The following is a 19,364-nucleotide window of genomic DNA, read 5'->3' as shown; positions in this document are numbered from 1 at the left end:
TTGACGTGTCTTTGAGCACCAGTCCATAACCGCCGTGTTTGCGGCGCACTGCATCCGTGCCCGCCTCCTGCTCAGAGGTCAGCTTCAGGCAGAGCCCCTCCTGCTTGAGACAACATTTCACATGTCTTTACGCACTGATCCAGAGCCAGTGAGGCGGAGCTGACAGTTATTGAAATGCAGATAGAAGTCACAAAAGAAAGGTCAGGTGACGTCGCTCCTCTGCTATCCCTCTAGCGCGACAGTAACGCCGCTCGTCTCTGAGGGGATTCATAGAAAAAAAAAAGAAGTAAGGAATCAAGGAAGGCATGAGGAAGCGTGGGAAGGAGGAGTAGATAGAGTGCAGTTGAGCTGGAAGATCTGCTCATCTTTCCTTCAGTTTGGAATAGGTCTCTCTCTCTCTCCCCCCGTCATCCGTCTGTGCACACGAGTGGGTCTGCAGCAGCAGTGGCAGAGTAGGCATGTCGACTGCTTGTTAGACCTGCACACCGCGGCCGTGCATTTGGATCACCTGGGCTCTGAGGGTCTGGATGGCAGCCAGTATCAACTTCTGGTGCTCAAGGGAGGTGATGCCAAGACTCAGTACATCTCTGTGGAGCAAAGAAACAAAGAAAGGAAGATGAATGCATTGGACTGTATGTCATTGGCTGGTAAAACAGCCCAACACAGGTATACAACTGGTAGAGTTGCAGTCAAGACCAAGACTGAGTAAAGACCAATACCACACTGTCTCATAATGCGCGACACATTTTCAATAAAACGTGGAACACTCCAACCACAAGCACTCCTCAAATGGATCTGAAAGAACAACATTTGTACAAAAACACAGAAAACAAATGAAGATTCCTCTTCATTCACCCTTCTGTTGACATATATACTGTACATGTGTGTGTACCATGAAAATGTGTCTTGATAAAATAATTAAAAGCATCGTGGAAGTGAATTTTAATTTGTTTTCTGTGAACAATAGTGATATCCTCCATGATGTCACAGTGTACTGACACAACCAGGAGTGCACTTCTACATGACTGCAGTGAGGTGGGAAGTTAAAGCTGTTGATGATGCGCAAACAGGTTTTTTTGTATGTGTGAATACAACACGACTGACAGCATGTATTTGCTGCATGGAGTTTCCACATGTGAGAAATAGTTTTGCTCCTTATGCCCTGTGCACGGGACTGGTACTACCTGGGGCCCAATAGTCATTTGTAATAATTGTCTGTGATCTTAATCCGGTGTAAATCTGCTTTGTCCTTAATTAGAAATTCCACCACAAATGAGCTGCTAAACTTCACTCAACACTGAGCTCATGTGATGAAATCAGACTCGTGCGAATCGGCATCTCTGGGATTTGGGGTTTTATGTTTTCTCCTGCCTGATAACCTGGTCGAGAATCACGTCGGACATTATATATTAAATTATTCTGACAGCATTTTGGGTGAAAATTCAGGAGGCTCATCTCGCTACAGAACATGGACATCAATCCCTGTGGGCACCAAAACAAGAGGTGTTTGTGAATCTACGTAAACATAAATGCAATGTCATTGTATTTATCATATCGAATATCAATGATCTTGTTTCACATCTTTAATATAAGCAGATGTTACACAGAGCCTTAACATACCGTCCCGGGGGAAATGTCAGTAAATTAGAGTAAAATACAGATTTATACTCGAGGTCCACTGGTAATACCAGTCCATCTGAAGTTAGAGTTTTATCCATTATACAGTATATTTACCTTATTTTAGGGCTGCAACTAATTTGTAATCTAATTATCGAGAATTATGCCTCCAGTAAAAGCAGTAAATCGTCACAATTTAGAAACTAGAATATTTACATTTTTAAATGATCTGTTCTCTTAATTGTGAAAGGTCACTGCTACACAGACACGTAAAGCCACTTACTGTACAGTCATTCGTGCCACAGACTCCAAGTAGCAGTATCCTGCAGCGGTGAAGTTGTCCTTGTACCGGCCCATGTCCACCGCGTCCAGCCACTCTCCCACCGAGTTAAAGGCCGGGAAGGAGGGCAGCGGCCTCTCTGCTAGAGTAATGGATGAACTCAGGGTTCTGGAGAAGAAGAAACGGGGGTTTGGTTGCGCGTCGATAGGAAATCTCTTCACTGAGCCGATGCACTACCGGGCCGTACCTGCGTGCCAACGTGGAGGAACCGATGGCGTCGGGGGAGCGAATGCTCTTGCTGAGGGCCGAGTGGATCTGGCTGAAGCTGGGCCTCTCTGTCCTCTCCTTCTGCCAACAGTCCAGCATCAGCTGATGGAGATGCGGAGGGCAGTTAACCGGAGCCGGCAGCCTGAAGCCGTCCTCGATGGCCTTGATCACCTACAGGGCACGCAGACGAAGGCAAATAGTTATATCAGGTTAGAACATTTGAAATTAGTGTTGGGAATGTCAAGTACTCATCACAGTTGGAATTGGATGAATTCCCAAAGAGAATGTATGCGACTGGTAGGGCGGAACGGGGAGAGTTAATAAGAATGTAAAAAGTGTTGTCCTACTTTACAAAGTTGAGGACGGCGTTTAAAACCTGATTTTGTTTCCTCCCGTCACCAACTACACCACCTACACTGTTCCATTGCATTGTTTTGCTTTTCGTTAATTGAACTTATTTCGAGGCAGCATCCTTTAAGGTCACCTTGCGAGTCATCGCCAGCTGCAAAATAAGCAGAATTTCCCAGAGAGATACTGCTGACCTAAACAATATGAGCCGACTACAAATATGCAGCGATGTCTCGACTCAAAGCTACGACTACAACAAAAGAAAAGCCAGAGCCGTACAGCGAGTGTGCAGCTGTTATCGGAGAGAGAGGCGAAAGGTACGCTGGCAAACTGACTGAAAGGTCACGTCACAGGATATTCAATGTCTCAGTGTCACTTCACAGGATATTTGATGGGGTATCACAACAGCTGGGCTGCTATCAGCGGAACATTTTACTCCAACATTTTAATTTCCTATAATACAATATGTTGTCTGCCAGTGGATGAAAAAAAAAACAGAAGAGAAATTAAAGAGACGGAACAAACAGACCACAAGAGCGATTGTTTCCTTACCCGGACCCACTCTAGAAGATAAGCTGCTAAACACAACCAGTCAGACGGAATGATTCATCTCAGGTCAGCATTGTTAATCCAACCCCGTGAGACCTCAGTCTTCAAATAGCACAGCATGAAAAGCGTCCCTCCAGACCTCCTCACTCCTCCATCACACTACTGTTGTCCCCATTCAAAGCCCACCTCGCAGGAGACCTCCTCTCAGTGTATGCAGGGGCGTACAAAAGGAGGAAATAGTCGGCGCATAATCACAGAAATGACATCCATCAGAAATGGCATTATTTCCTAAAACGCTCTTTCTTCTCTCTGCCCGCCGTCCTCTCAGCCCCTTAAGCTGCTATCTCACTAAAGAGCCGTCATAAAAGCCTTTTCAGCATTTGACATTCTCCATTTAATCAAAGGCGGTAGGTAAAGGGCACGACGGATCACAGGTGGACGGGCCGACCAACAATTCCGTGATGATATAATGTATCAATTTAAAATGGACTAATATCCCCGGCGCGCTACAAGCTTGACCTTTGGCCTCTCAATTGGAAAGTTTGATAACATGAACCGGGCTGAGAGGGAAGAAGAATAGTCTCAAAGAATAATCTGCTCTCTTGCCTCTTCAGCAGACTTGCATCACACTTTCAACTGCACTCTACAGGCATGACGTCCTGCACAAAGTCAAATAAAAAACACCTTTTTGTGAAGGACAAAGCGGTTTTAACACTAGGATGGCACTCTGGGACAGGCGGGGGGGGGGGGGGGGGGGGCGACCACTAGAAGGGGGTCAATGCGTCCTTAGGAGAAAACAGGATTGGTCATGGAGCTGATGCAGACTTAAAGAGGGGGACTTAGGCTCGGCAAAAGCTTTCAGAGGTACTGTGGCTCTTTGGCTTTCTTTTAATAGCATCCGAGCTGGGCATGAATACGGAGTTCATTGAGAGAGGGAGGGAGACTGCTAAAGTGCAGATGTTCTCTAAAAAAGGAAGGGAGGGAGAAATATAAAGGACATGAATGGGAAGATTAATGAAAAAGCAGCCTCCTATCTCGAAGCTTTTCTCACACACACACACTTACGTCCTGGTTGCCCATATCCCAGTAGGGTCTCTCTCCATAGGACATGACCTCCCACATGACGATGCCGAAGCTCCAGACGTCTGAGGCGGAGGAGAAGCGGTGGTACTGGATGGCCTCGGGAGCGGTCCACAGCACCGCGCTCTTCCCTCCGTGCTGCAGCAGAGAAGCGGGCCGGTAAGACGTGGAGTCAAAGGGTGTGGAGAGTTCGTAGAAATGAAGCTTTAATATTCTCTTTCAACAGCTTTTGAACATATTTTCAGTCGATCAAAAGACTCTTTAGAGGAGTTGGTTCACCTTCAGTGGAACCCAAAAACATCCGTGGAAATAAAGCACCGAAAAAAATGTTTTTCTTCCTGAGAGCTTAATTATATGACCTCAGCTGGACAAACTCTCACTTGGTCCACGGCTCATTAAAAACATCAGCTGTACACGTGTGACCAACAGGCTTTGTGCCACTCTGACGGTCATTCATCAGGAAAGTACAATCTAACAACCTGAACCTAAAACCTTTTTACCGTGATTTCTTTGGTATCACTTTCTAAGACACACTTATGATGCTTTATAATCTGCTTACTGTACAATCAAAGTTATCAGCACTCATAAATATCCATAATGCTTAATAACAACGACCATAGCACATTGTAAAAGATTTCATCACGACTTATTCGCTCAAATATCACAACACTATCATTGCTGGTCACTCGGTGACACTGATCCGAGTGTGTTATAATTCTCAGTTGTAATGCATTGTATTCTTTTTATAATGCATTATAATCACGATTATAAGAGACAATTAATTCTACATTTGTGTGTTGTTCATCTTTATTTAACGCAAACAATGACCACTTGGAGTTACTAATAATAATTATTATGATATATTATAACAGTTATAATAATGTATTACAACTATGTGAACCAATAACCAATAGTTATGAAGAATGTGCAATGATTATTGTTATAAAGTATGAATATTCATGAGGGCTTATAACTATGACCATACCATGCTATAAGCAGATTATAACACATTATAAATATCGTTCTCTTCTTACCTGTGTGGTGTAGATGGCCTCTATCTTGTCCTCCTGACGAGGTCTGAAGCCAGAAACCTTGCAGCCCAGGTTGGAGTTCACCAGCACCTGAGAGCGGCAGAACAAACTCATCAGCATTGGTTGCATTAGGAGAACAAACTCATCAGCATTGGTTGCATTAGGAGAACAAACTCATCAGCATTGGTTGCATTAGGAGAGCAAACCATCTCAGTGTGGGCAAAGCTCTCATCGCACCACGGACAACCGATTGTTTACGACAACAAATTGACTGGTCCTTCATGTTTCTGCAACGCGACCACCGCCATCTGCAGGTCCGACAGACGGGCTCTTTAGAGAAACGCCACACAGTGAAACCCGAATGTGACTCAACGATTTTCGACAGTGTTGTCTTTACTGTAACCAAAAGCTACCGCCAAAAGTGATTGTCAAAGACGTTTGCATCACTCCTCCCACCTGCCTCCCTTACCTTGTGTGCGGCCAGCCGTTTGTGGATGAAGCCCATATCGGTGAGGTACTTCATCCCCGATGCCACACCAGTCAGCAGATCCATCAGCTGCATTACACTCAACTGGCCTTCGTGCTTCTGAGGTTATTGTGAGGCGAAGGGAAAGACGACCAGGGAGGCGGTGAATGGAAAAGCAATGGAAGAGGAAGAGAGGAGAGTTGAGAGGATATATAGTGTGGATACAGTGATCCGAAAAGGCGGCACATCTGTTGGTACAGTACAATGATGTGCTCACTGGGCTAAATCCCTTTATTTGGAGGATAAAAAACAAACAGCCCATTAATTCATATCATTATAGTGCACGCTGCAACGGTTCACAGAGCAGAGCGGCACAATAACAGTTTACAGAAGCTTACAGCACAAACACTATTTGTGCTGTTAATTATGGTGCATTTCCTTATTACTGTAATAAGTGCAGCTGCCCCAGGACTGCACGATAATAATAGTGCATTTAGGATCATTAGAGCAAAAGGCCTTGTTTGTAAAAGGGCTCCGAAATGGAATAATGACGGGGGTTCATTTTGTTATGGGACAATGAGCAAGCACGTCTGCATACGTGCGTTTAAGATAAACGCAGAAACACGCACACAAATTGCACAAAACTTACCCTAAGGAAGGAATCCAAGGCCCCGTTGGTCAGGCTCTCCACGATGATCATCATGGTGTTCCCTGGAGAACGCCAAGGAGAGCAGGACAGGACAGCAGATGAAGACGTGAAATGGAAAGAATCAAAGGGGGGGGGGGGTGAGAGAAGTAACAGAGACAGAGAGTAAGTCCAGTCCACTTGGCAACACGGCAGGCATTGTGCAAAGCCATTCCTCACCCAGTGAACTGTGGTGAAGCCAGGAGAACCTGTGTGCTGCCCCGGCTGTCTCAGCACGTTTAACGACCCTCAAACACTCACTCGCGCACACACACACACACGCAAACACACACACACACACACACACGCAAACACACACACAGATATATGTGGCCCGAGGCGTGCGCATTCGTACACACCACACACACGCACGACAGATACATACGTGCACACACTGTGGCCAGGCACAGATGGCAGGGATCCAGCAGTGCTGTGAAGTGCACAGAGGAGGAAAGTGAGACTGCAGCAGTTGGAGTGGAGAGGAAACGAGGAGAAAGGGGGAGCGGCTTACGGGAGCTTGAGAGAGTAAAACAGACCAGATGGATATGTAAGCCGCTAAGAAGGCAAAGACCTAGATATGTCGAAAATAAATGTGATACGCAATCAGCCCTGGCACTTTATGCAGGCACGTTACGAAAAATGCTTACTTGGAATTGGGACATCCACAATTCACGGTTTGCCAGAATCACTGGGCTTTCAGGAAGCCATTCGGAAAAGGTTACCAACAACACGAGGGAGCTGTGAGTCGGCACAGAGACACTGCCACAATACGGCAGCCAATCACGTAATTAATGCGAGTTGGAGAGCGAATCGGGGGTTTAACTGTGTGTCGCTCAGGGCGGGAATGACGGATACATTTCGCTACTAACGAGGAGCTCCTTTAAAAAGGATTATACAATGTGTGTTACGTGATTACCTGCGAAAACACGTTGTGTTTCAGACCATGTCTGACAGAAATGCAGAGGGAGGAGAAGTTGATTGTGTGACAGAAACAGGGAGCAGGTAATAAGCACTTTCTGCTGCCTCACACAAATACACATTCAGAGAAAGGCAAACTCACTTGGAAGTCATAATTTGAATACATATTGAAAAGCAAATCCTGCTTCAGAACAGCGTGCGGCAAAACTACATCTCGGCTCAATCAGGTTGCCAGAGGAGCCGAAGAAAACTGAAATATCCACTTGAGGCGAAAATATCCCATAAAAGAGGACAAACATCATCACAGCCAATCACACTCGATAACGCTGCCCAGTAGACCCTGATCTTTATCACTGTGCGCTGAAATAGCAACCACAGTGGATTCACAGCTCGGTGGACCTGCACACCGACGGTTGAGGGCAGAACAGTTCCTACCCTGAGATGTTCCGTGTGAAAACACTCCCTGGTATCAAATCACCTGATTGCCATATTATACAATCAGTGGTGGAAAGTAACTTGGGACATTTGCTCTACTACTGTACTCGTGTACAATTTTGAGGTACTTCACTGGAGTATTTCCATTTTCTTTGACTTTATACTTCTATTCGGCTGCATTTCAGATGAAAATATTGTACTTTTTATACATAGAGATTACATATTAAAACGTATGTGAACCATGGAAAACTCACTATTCATATTTGCTCATAAATGACAGTGAAAGAGAACGTGAGCATACGGGACTGCCTTTGTATGTGTGCGAGGTAGCATGCACGTGAGTTGTCTATGAATGACTGCGTGTGTGTGTGTGTGTGTGTTTGCGCACGTGATGGTGGGAGAGATTGGAGTGGATCTCAGTGCCCCGCTGGGTCTCTAGCACCAATTACTGTACCCTGCACATCTGTTGCCATCCTACTGAGCACAGAGTGTGTTCGGGCACCGTGCCCACACACACGCGCACGCACACACACACACACGCACTGAGCATCACTGCGGCAGTAACAAAAACTTCACAAACTCTTTAAAGCTTCTCCCTTCACCTGCCATTGACCTCTACCTCATCTTCTGCCTCTCACGTCTCTTTCCTCCGTTTCCTCCCTTCACATCCCCCCCCCCCCTCCATCCCACTTCTTCCATCCTGTTTTCGCTCTAGGACCTCAATTGCTATCTGTCAGTGGAAAATGAGCCTTGATGTCGCTCAGCTCCCTCTCTCCTATTCAACCTTTTTTCTTATTTTCCAACCTCCCGTCCCGCCCTCCACGCTGTGAGCGTTGACACCCCCCCCCCCCCCCCACACGTGTGATATTGAATTGGCGTATCGCAGTGCTCATCCCGATCCTCTCTCCTCCTGTCCATGCTCCTATTCTTTTTTCTTTCTCATCTCGCTCCATAGTTACCAGAAGTGGTAACCCCCTGAGCATGTGTGATGCTGAAATGGTCAAACTCCAATTCCCGTTCTGCTTCCCTACAGCCTCACTTCCCTTTTCCCCAGCCCTGCCTCCTCGGTAATGGAGGTGATGAACCCCCTTAATGATACTGGAAGTGGTCAAACTATTCCATTCCTCCTTTGATCCTTAGATACCTGGGATTTTCCCCCCTTCTGTGCTTCTTTTCATCTTCACCCGCTCGCCTTCCTCACCAAGCTGCCTTTCGCGTTCTGCTTGATCTCCCTCCCCATCCTCCTTACCGGTGGTGATGACGCCCTCCAGCCGGATGATGTTGGCGTGGTCGAACTGCCCCAGGATGCCGGCCTCACTGAGAAAGGAGCGCCGCTGTTTGTCAGAGCAGCCGGCCCGTAATGTCTTAATGGCCACCGGCAGCTCTCTCTTACTGGGGAGCTTCAGGCAGCCGCGACACACCTCCCCAAAGTCGCCTGTAGGGGGGAGACGGACAAACAGAGGACATGATCCCTCTATTGATGATTGATCAATAGCAGTGGAGCTGGATTCTGGCAGAGCAGGAAGTTGCCAGACTGATTGAACTGGTTTTTCTAATTTGTCTCAAGGCAGGTTGAGGTAAAGTGCAACTGCAGCTGTTGCTGGTTCTCTACTCTGCTTGCTTCATTTGCCTCGTCTTTCCAGATTTTACAACAGAAATGGTTAAAAATGATTTTGCTTCTGGTAAAGAAAAAGGGAAATGCACAATTTCTACTGTGCCATGCACTCATATTTACTGTATCTTTCTACACCCAATGCAGTGCTTCATATCCTGCTGTGAATTCAAACGGGCAGAGTAGAAATTGTGCACACCAAGTTTAAACTCGGTCATTTTACCCGTCACAAGGAGTACTACTCAGCCAGTGAAGACCAGTGGAATGGCTTCTGCGTCTCTCTTTCTAAAGTCTGAAAAAAAACTGGATTGGGCTTGAAACTTCAGCTTTGTAACCGTGGGATGTGGAGTGTGAAAGACATGGGAATTCGCTGCGCAGGGAGGGTCTAACGAAAGTTGCCTTCTGGGAAACATTAAGGGGAGTGTATTAGGAGCTTGACCCAATCAAGAAACTCAGGATCTCTCATCTTTCGCTGCTTTGAATGCCGAAGTACCCGTTTAAAAAGAGCAACATCAGAGATTTGATCATGCGTCGTTACCGTACTGTACAGTACAGTCACGTACCTGTGTGCACAATTCTCTCTATCTTGATGCTCGAGTTGTCCAGCTCTTTGGCAAAGGCGTGCACGGCCTGCAGCAGGTCATCGCAGGTCTCCGGGTCAATGTAGGTCCTCCGTGTCGGGATCTTAACTGCACACACAAACGTGCAATACGAGTCATTCCTCACAAAAATGAATTGCACTGGCGAGACAACATTAGGCTTGAACACCGGTGCCTCCGAAACACAAGAGATGTGCATTACTGCCACTCCAGACGCACCATCCGATCACCGACCAAGCACCTTTCTGAAAGGGCCTCCCCTTCTCCAAACAGTGTCTAATGACGCTTCTGTGTAACAAACTATCTTACAAGTGTGGACACCATGAGAAAAGAGGAATCCAGGTCGGCCCGGACGTGGACCGGACACGGGGCGAGGCAAAGCTTGCATTCCCCATCAGGGACGAAGAGGATTAAGAACAACAGAATGGTGAGGTCGTTCAATAGTCCATACAAATCAACAAGGACAGCAACCCGTGATTTGTGGTCCGCATGCTTGTCTGCACAAAGAAATACATTAAAAGATAAAAGTCGGCACTAGTCCCAGCGGCAAAACGTCCACATGAGGCACGGTCCAGATAAAAGGAGCCACTCTCAGATTGAGATAGCATGAATACCATAAATACCGATAGCTGACCAAAGAGAGACGTCGGATGGCTTGGCGGTGCCGCTCGCTCGACACAAAGCAAAACATTTCTCATGTCTGCATCGCTTTGTGCTCTATTGAGGCTACAGTCAGTGGAGAAATTGGTGTCCCTGCCTCCTCCGATAAAGAATTCCTCTGTGTGATTGTTGAACATAAGACCCAAAATGTCCATGCTCTTTTTTTATCCAGAGACTGAAATCAATTCCTCAGTTTTACCAATGATGTTGAAGACAGCTGTAACAAACCACACTCTGACTGTAGGCCTACGTTAAACATCTCCATTTGACACGTTTAGCCATTCATCGGTTATAATAACTGAACATAATCCAAAATTAAAAATACTTTAAAACAGCTGATTTTTGGGTGACTTCTTTTTTTTCTTCATTTAAAAAGATACAAAACGCTCCCGTTTATGTTTTCATAACTTGACTAATTCTCTGTTTTTGTACGTTTTGACCTTTGCACGTCTCCAGAGGGAGAGGAGAAACCAAGATCAAAGGCTTGGAGTGTTCAAATCTGACTTTGGGTTTCCTCCATGCGGCTTTAGTCAGATCACAGGGCCTTTTGTCTTTTCTGCATGCTTCAAAATGTTATCTCACTAAACACACACACACATGCAAAATAACAGGCGCAGACAAACACAATATCATCTTCAGGCTAGACAGTCACATTCTGAGGCTGCAAACCTTGAAAGTGCCACGGCACACAGGCTTGCTTCTTTGTTAATAGCATTACTCCGTGTCCTCCATCCATCATGTGACATTTGATGAGTAGCAAGTGATGAATTGTGGGCTGTACAACATGTTAACACACAACAAAAGGGTTTAAAATACAAACCTAGTCTTAAATTCTAAAAAGATGAATTATTTCATATTGCCTTATCCTATCCTCAAAGGAAAGAAAAGGCTCTTATGAATGATTACCAGGGCGAATGTCTTCCAAGAACCTCTACAAAATCTCTTCCGTGACACTGATGAGACACAGCGATTGCAAATTCCGGCTGACATTTAAATCTGTAAGTGATGTTGACCCCGACTGTTTGACTGTACACAACAAAACAAAAGCACTGCCGGATTCCTCCGTTCGCCTCTGGGTTTCTTAATCAACTGCCAATTGTATTTACCGATTGCCAACAACTAGCAAATAAACTAGCCAGCAGATCGGCAATAACCATTAACCGCTGAACTGCAGTTCTCAATTAGATGACCTTTGACCGTGGTGACTGCATGTTCAGGCTGTTCTTCCAGGAAAGGGGCTGGTCATTTTCCCAAAAGCCGGGACGAGGCTCCGAAATGTGATTACAGCTCGAGATCGACTTGAGGGATATACTGGCTGCCTCATAACGGCTTATTGATCCAACACATACACAGGTTTGCTTGTGTGTACACACACACACACACACACACAGATACAGTATGTTTGAGAGACGGACACTGACATACACATCAACAAATACAGTTCATTATGAGACAAATTAAACCTTTTCTTTTCAAGGCAAGGGCTGAGTGAAGGCTCCAGGACTTTTCTGTCACACAGGCTTTTCAAACACACTGTTGTAGCTTACAACCAGCTGTGCAGTCCATACCTGCACACACACACACACACACACACACACACACACACACACACACACACACACACACACACACGCTTCATTGGTTCTGTGGCTGATTAGTTTCAGGGTTAACTGTGTCACTGTCATGAGCGATTGAGGGGAAACTAAAGCATATTCACACTTGGCTGCATAAATCGTCAGTGGACCACAGAGTGAGCGTTTCCAGCCACATATATTTTCATTCTAAACAAAAGGCCTTCGTCACGCCTCGCTATCTCTCTCCATTCATTTCCCCGGACACGTCTCTCTCCGTCTGTCTCTTACATGATATCGAACTCTGGCTGCTATCTAAATGTGCTCTATTAACGGAGATTGCAGATGAGTCTTGATCCGTTCCTCCATCCATTCGTGCTCTCCCCTTCCTCCTCTACTTTATTACTCCAACACTCACTGCTTCACTCTTCCCCCTGTCGTTCCGCGTTAATACAGTCAGGGCCAGCAGTATTTGGACTATGACACAATTCTTCTAGTTTTTCTTATTTACACAACTCCAATGGATTTCAAACGAATCAGTCAATATGTGGTTGAAGTGTAGACTCTCAGCTTTAATTCAATGGATAACGAAAAAATCACAATGACCGTTTGGGAATTACAGCCACTTTGACACAGTCACCCACATTTACAGAGGCTCAAAAGTAATTGGGCAATTGTGTGACAAACGGTTTCATAGCCAGATGTGGTCAGTTCTGTCACTATTTCATGACAAATGATGCCGACAATAGGATTCAAAATGTTATATTTGCAGTTGGTCCTTGGAACTCTCAGCATGCGATCCAAAAAGATATCAATGCAAGTGAAGGAGGCCGTTGTTAGGCTAAACCCCTTCATAACATCTACCGAAGTCAGGAACACTCTGGAGGAGGTAGGCGTGTCATTGCCAAAGTCTACAGTCTAGAGACGCCTTCATGAATCTACATACAGAAGCTTCACAACAAGGTGCAAACCACTGTACACTGAAGAACAGGAAGGCCCGATTAGACTTGAACAGAAAACATCTGAAAAAGACCGACCAGTTTTGGAACAAGATTCTTTGGACGGATGAAACCAAGATGAACTTGTACCAGAATGATGGAAGAGAAAAGAGTGGAGAAGGAAAGGAACGGCTCACGATCCAAAGCATTCTACATCTGTCTAACTGGGTCACTGGTGTTCATTGGTGATGTCACAGCTGATAGAAGCAGCAGGATGAGTTCTGAGGTGTTTCGGGCTGAACTATCTGCTCAGGTTCAGCCTCACAGTGCAGATGGATCATGACCCAAAACATACTGTGAAAACAACCCAAGAGCTTCTTATGGCTGGAATGGAATATTCTTCAATGGCCAAGTGAGCAGGCTTCTCACTTACTTGAGATAAAACTAATGGCAGAAAGACCCACAAACAGAAACTCAAGGAGGCTGCAGTAAACGGTCTGGCAACTTTGTGACAAAAGGAAAACTTTGCCAGACCGTTTCTGGTGATGTCCATCAGTGCCAGACTTCAGGCAATCATTGACTGCAAAGGATTAAAAATAATGATTCTATTCACAATTATGTTAGTTTGTCGAATTACTTTTGAGCATCTGAAAATGGGGATGACTGTGTAGAAATGGATATAATTCCTAAACGGTTATTGTGATATTTTTAGTTGTATCCATTAAAGCTGAAAGTCTACACTGCAACCACATATTGACTGATTCCTTTCAAATCCACTGGAGTCGTGTAAAGAGGCAACATTTGAAAAATTGTGTCTCACTCCAAATACTTACGGCCCTGACTGGATATGGTGAAGGGATGTGCTTTTAAGGGTCTAGCGGGCTAACAAATGGGAAGAGAATTTTATTTTTTAATCAGGCTAACATGACTTTCACTGTCTGTCACTACATGGTAGACCTGCAGCTCCGTGAGACAAAACAACGTGTCTTTGTGCCTATTTATGCAAGTGTCCTACAAAAAAAGTAGGCGTGTATGTTTGAAAAGCGGGCCAAAATTGAAAAAGCGTGTGCGAGTGTCCATGTTTCTGTGTGCATTGCGTGCTTGTCGGCTGTTGACATGTCTTTGTTTGGGCAGATTTAATTCCCAGCCGCATGGCTCCGGCTCATTATTTATCAGGCATAGTGCTCCAAACCTCTCCAGAGGGCTCAGCATGCTGGTAGATTAAACAACGCAAATGAGCGCACACGCACGCGCGCACACACACACACACACACTCTATAATAACACATTCATCCACCACACTAGCAAAGCATTGGCACGCACACTTACACACAAACCGGAAGAGAGATGTCAAACTGCTTCCATTCTGTCGCTGTTAAACAAAAAAAGCCGATTGAGCGCTTTGTGAGTGGAGTTAAACAACATGTACAACAACAACATTTAACGTCTGTGTTGGAGGCATAATCTCTGCCGCTGCCTGCCTTGTTCTGGAGCTTTAACCCGTCTTCTCCCCTCCCCCTTATCTCTACTTCCTCCCGATTTCAATCTCTCCCCATCAAACTCTGCCGCACACACACACACACACACACACATGGAGTGTGTCAGCGTGCTCAGAGTTGGCTGAGCACGTACTCAGAATTAATGCCGTGACGCTTCTCAATGCCTCAAAAGTCAATGTGTAATGCACGCAAATGTGCGTGTTGACATGCATTCCAGCACGTGGAATAGGACAGATAAAGCATTTATTGACAGCTTTCACCCCCCGCCCCTGAACAAAAACACCCAGTGTCATGCTGTAACAGAGTGATCAGCGCCGCCACTTACACTGGAAGTAAAGTTCCTCGTCTCCCTCTTGAGAAGCTTTGCTGTAGCCGCATTGTCTGCAAAGAGAAACAAAGAAAGGCATCAGAGTTCTTTCCCCCACTACATTGCAGACACAAACAAATACAAGCATCAGACGTTGTTTATCTTGCAACGCAACAGATTATATATGAATGTGCGAAAACTGCGAGATGAGAGAAGACGAGAGTATTGACAGCGGAGATGGAGAGGATACGGAGAGACCCCCGATGCGACGGCGCTGATGAGCAACAGAAGGATCTGAGGCTGAATAAGTGCAAATCCTGCCTGATTTGACCGAGCGAGTCACAGATACACACCGATAGGCCGCGAATTGATACGCCATTGTTGTTTCAGCCTGATGGAGGTTTTAGGGAAAAGACGAACACACACACACACACGAGCAGCAGCGCTTTCTACACGCATGTGCACACAGTTATCTCTCATCCCTTGCCACCACATGGGGTCTAAAGAGGAAAGAGCTCTCTATGATCTGACTGCTGATGGCTTTTCGGCTTAGAGGGAAACTTGGCTTTTAACGCTAACACACACACACACACACACACACACACACACACACACACACACACACAATTCACAAAAACACACACCGTTAGTGAGAGATTAACAAGTGATGAACGGACACCATGCTTCCTTGGATTAGAGAGAAGGATGGAAAAACAAGACAAGAAGGTTGCAGCCAAGGAGTTTTTAGTGCATCAGAGGTTCCACTAACAAACGTGCTGCTGAAATATTTTCACAACACAGCCCAGATATATATGAACATAGAAGGTCAAAAACACTGCTTTTCATTTTTCTCTAGCTCCATTCAGAAAGACTTTGCAGCAGTTGAGCATTTTAGTTTGAATAGTCGAGGTTTATGATACGTTTGTACATGGCTTCACGTGGGTGTGCTTTATGGTGGGACTGTGGGGGTACGTCCCGACCACATTGCTGAAAACCTACAATTGTTCGCACCACCAATATGATATTAATTGCAAAACTATTTCAATCAAAAGATTAAACATTAAACATTAAATACGAAAAAGTGGATCTACAGGAGAATAAATATTTGAAATAATACAGAATGCCTGAGAACCATACTGTGTTCCATTTCAGTATACGATTACATTTTGTGTTTTCTTTTAGACAAATAAAGACATTTCCACCATTAAAAATCAAACCAATGCAGAAAATGATGCGTTTGATGTTCAAAATATCCCGGGGGAGGACCCACAGACCCCTCCATGTTGAAATGCCCGTGTGTGTGTCTGGCAAGTGAGCTTTGACTGCTGACATTGAGGTGCACAGTCCGTAAAGGGGGGAGTCAACGGGTGAGGTCCATGCGCGCGTCAATGGACCTGGACGTTTGTGTGTGTGTGTGTGTGTGTGCAAGCAATATAAAATCTACCCAGGGAGCCGTGCATTAATGCGACTGTCGGAGCACATCAGCACTTTACACAGAACCAGTGCACAGCTGAGAGGCAGTTCACAGAGAGCCCGATGCATTTACGAGTATGCACATGTGAGTAAATGCCCTTCAAACGCTTGCGTTTGAAGGGTTGGGTTGTTGTTTTTTTGCATTTGATGCGAGTGTTTGCATCGGGGTACGTGATAGGCTGACACATCCCTCAGACTGTGCAGCAGCAGGGTCTGAGACAAGGTCAGGACCCTGCCTGTCAAAACACACCAGCAGACACATGCAGCACAGATCCTCAGGCCAGGAGATACCAGACAGGGGAGAGGAGACAAGAATGAAGAGATAAGAGAGCACAGCGGGTTAGGGGGGGGAGATGAGGATGGAGGGCATGGCGGTACCAGGAGAGACAAGATGCAAGAGACCAAGGGGGGGAGAGATGTAAGGGAGTAAATGGTTAACATGACATGAGGACCAGGGCAAAGCAGGGGATAAATCATTGAGAAGAAATGCGAGGAAGTCGGGAGACGGCGAGGCAGAGGAAATGACAAGAAAATAGGAGTTTACAGATAAGAGGATAATTGGGCAGAAGGGTAGGAAGGAGACATAGTTGAAGAGGCACACAGACCAGCCCATAAAGTACACAGGGAGGGGCAGAGGAAGAGGAGGAAAGGATGGTAGGAAGGAGTGCAGGGAAAGGATGGATGCTGGAGATGAAGCAAGGGATGAGTTACGTGGCGCTAAAGAGCATGCAGAAGTAGAGAAATAGTAGATTTAAGGGGACAATTTCAAGTGACATGAAGGACGTGAGGGGGCAAGGAGGCGACTAAGCCTTGGAGAAAGGAAAAAATAATAATTGGCAGGGCTGAATGAAGGCAAAGTCACATGACTTCATTTCATTTCTTCTTTTGAAATGTCACAGATTGAAATAGCAGATGCAAATGCAGGTCTTTTGGAGGGGGGCTCTTTTTGGGGTATGAATTCAACAGTAAGACTCTCCATCACATTTTCAAGATCATTCTGTGGTAGAGCACAGTACTGAGGAAGATATATATATATATATATATATACACACACACACACATACACATATATATATACACATATATACATATATATATACACACATATATACATATATATATATATATATACATACACATGTACACATATATATATACATACACATGTACACATATATATATACATACACATGTACACATATATATATACATACACATGTACACATATATATATACATACACATGTACACATATATATATACATACACATGTACACATATATACATACACATGTACACATATATACATACACATGTACACATATATATACATACACATGTACACATATATATACATACACATGTACACATATATATATACATACACATGTACACATATATATATACATACACATGTACACATATATATATACATACACATGTACACATATATATACATACACATGTACACATATATATATCTATATACATATATATATATATATACATACATATATATATATATACACATATACACATATACATATTCACACACAGTATATTAATGTGGAATGGCCAAACAGGGTTTGGCTTATTATCATTCTCTTGGTATGAAGAAAGCTCGAGGGAGAAGAAAGAGAAGCGCAGAGAAGAGATGGAAGGACAACTAGGAGGAAATGAAGAGTAGAAGAAAGGTTCGGGGAGGGAGGGGAGTAGGGGAGTGCAGGCATGCCAGTGTACCTGGGCATCAGCTGTGTGAAGGGAGGAAGAGGAGAAAGAAGAGGAGGAGGAGGAGGAAGAGTGGAGAAGGAGGTCGAAAGCAGCACCACGCTAGCAGGAGTTACATTGGAGGAGCTCGAGCAGACGCTGCTGGGAAAAAAACAAGGGGAGGGGGGGGGGGGGGGGGTGCCAATGTCAATTCTGGCTCTTCTCAATTCTTGAAAAAGATGGTCAGTCAACACAACTTTGGATTGACAAACAGAATCCTTTCTCCCAAATCATTCTAACCAGTGGAACATGATGGCTGAAAACAAGCAAAAACTATGAAAACATTTATTCTCTATTTTGAAAATATATCCTGTCATTTCTTTTTTTAAAGTTTAATTACTTTCGCTAAATTGGCTTCCAGTTTGACGTTTTTGACGAGAATTCTGGACCAATTTGAATTTCACACTTCTGAAGAACCAGATGGCAGGAAGAAATGCAAAGACGCCAAAAACGCTGAAGCTCCCGGCCAAATTCTGCCACCGTCAGCTCAGCCTCATCAAATGTTAAATTTGGCAAGAATTGTCATCTTAGTATCAAGTCTTTGTGCCGTAGAGAATTTTGTAAACGCATTTCATTTTGAATGCATAATTGTAATTATTGGGATCAGTAGATTTACAAAACATGAGGAAAATTTTCCCTGAATAGCAATATTAAACAACAACGCAAGTCAAATTCTATATTTTTGTTAGCGACAACAAATCCCATAGGAAGTTGCCGTCATGGTTTGGGCTGACACAATTAGCACGAGCTCTTTTCTACCGATACACGATGCATCTCAACGAGTGCACGTTAAAGCAGAGAAAGGGAACGGATGCCATGTAGATGATTCACTGCCTGCTCTTTACACCCCATCTCTCCTCCTCGAAAAATAAAGTGCCGTTATGGAAATAAAATGCATAATAGGTGAGACAGCGGGAATGGAATAGTAGATGACAGGCGAGAGTGAAGCAGAGAGGAATTAGGCCAGCAGAAAGGTATGTAGGGCAAAATGCATGGAAAATTGGGGAATTTCACAAAACCACTTTCAGTTTTATCCCGTCATATGACTTCTGGTTCATAGGATTCAAAATGTTTTTTGTTTTCTTTTATTGCTTTGGGAGCGGCTGTGTTCCCTGCTGAAGCACTTCCTCCCTTTTCTTGCACAAAAGGTAAAGACATCAGCTTTAGGTTTGGCTTAAGAATCAACCACGATAAAGTGATCCCTTATTCATTTGACTCATGAATAATAACTAGCAATGTATTTCCAAAACCCTTTGGAATGAC

The 19,364-nt window shown here is 44.7% G+C and overlaps 1 protein-coding gene across 1 annotated transcript in view; it reads right to left on the bottom strand.

Annotated features, from left to right (window-relative positions):
• Nucleotides 1–472: 472 nt before the first annotated feature.
• Nucleotides 473–19,364, bottom strand: part of epha10 (EPH receptor A10) — a gene marked incomplete at both ends in the record, with an annotated part of 154,667 nt that continues 135,775 nt past the window's right edge. The window contains 11 exons of the mRNA XM_079288669.1: nt 473–587; nt 1,901–2,065; nt 2,145–2,335; nt 4,127–4,279; nt 5,176–5,262; nt 5,642–5,758; nt 6,288–6,349; nt 8,926–9,111; nt 9,852–9,977; nt 14,881–14,936; nt 18,075–18,203. Of these exons, the coding sequence (XP_079144795.1) occupies nt 473–587; nt 1,901–2,065; nt 2,145–2,335; nt 4,127–4,279; nt 5,176–5,262; nt 5,642–5,758; nt 6,288–6,349; nt 8,926–9,111; nt 9,852–9,977; nt 14,881–14,936; nt 18,075–18,203 (1,387 nt within the window). The remainder of the gene's footprint in view (nt 588–1,900; nt 2,066–2,144; nt 2,336–4,126; nt 4,280–5,175; nt 5,263–5,641; nt 5,759–6,287; nt 6,350–8,925; nt 9,112–9,851; nt 9,978–14,880; nt 14,937–18,074; nt 18,204–19,364) is intronic.

The sequence above is a fragment of the Melanostigma gelatinosum genome (assembly GCF_949748355.1).
Source record: "Melanostigma gelatinosum genome assembly, chromosome: 17".
Lineage (NCBI taxonomy): Eukaryota > Metazoa > Chordata > Actinopteri > Perciformes > Zoarcidae > Melanostigma > Melanostigma gelatinosum.
The sequence above is the reverse complement of the archived record's forward strand: the minus strand, read 5'-3'. Positions and strand labels throughout refer to the sequence as shown.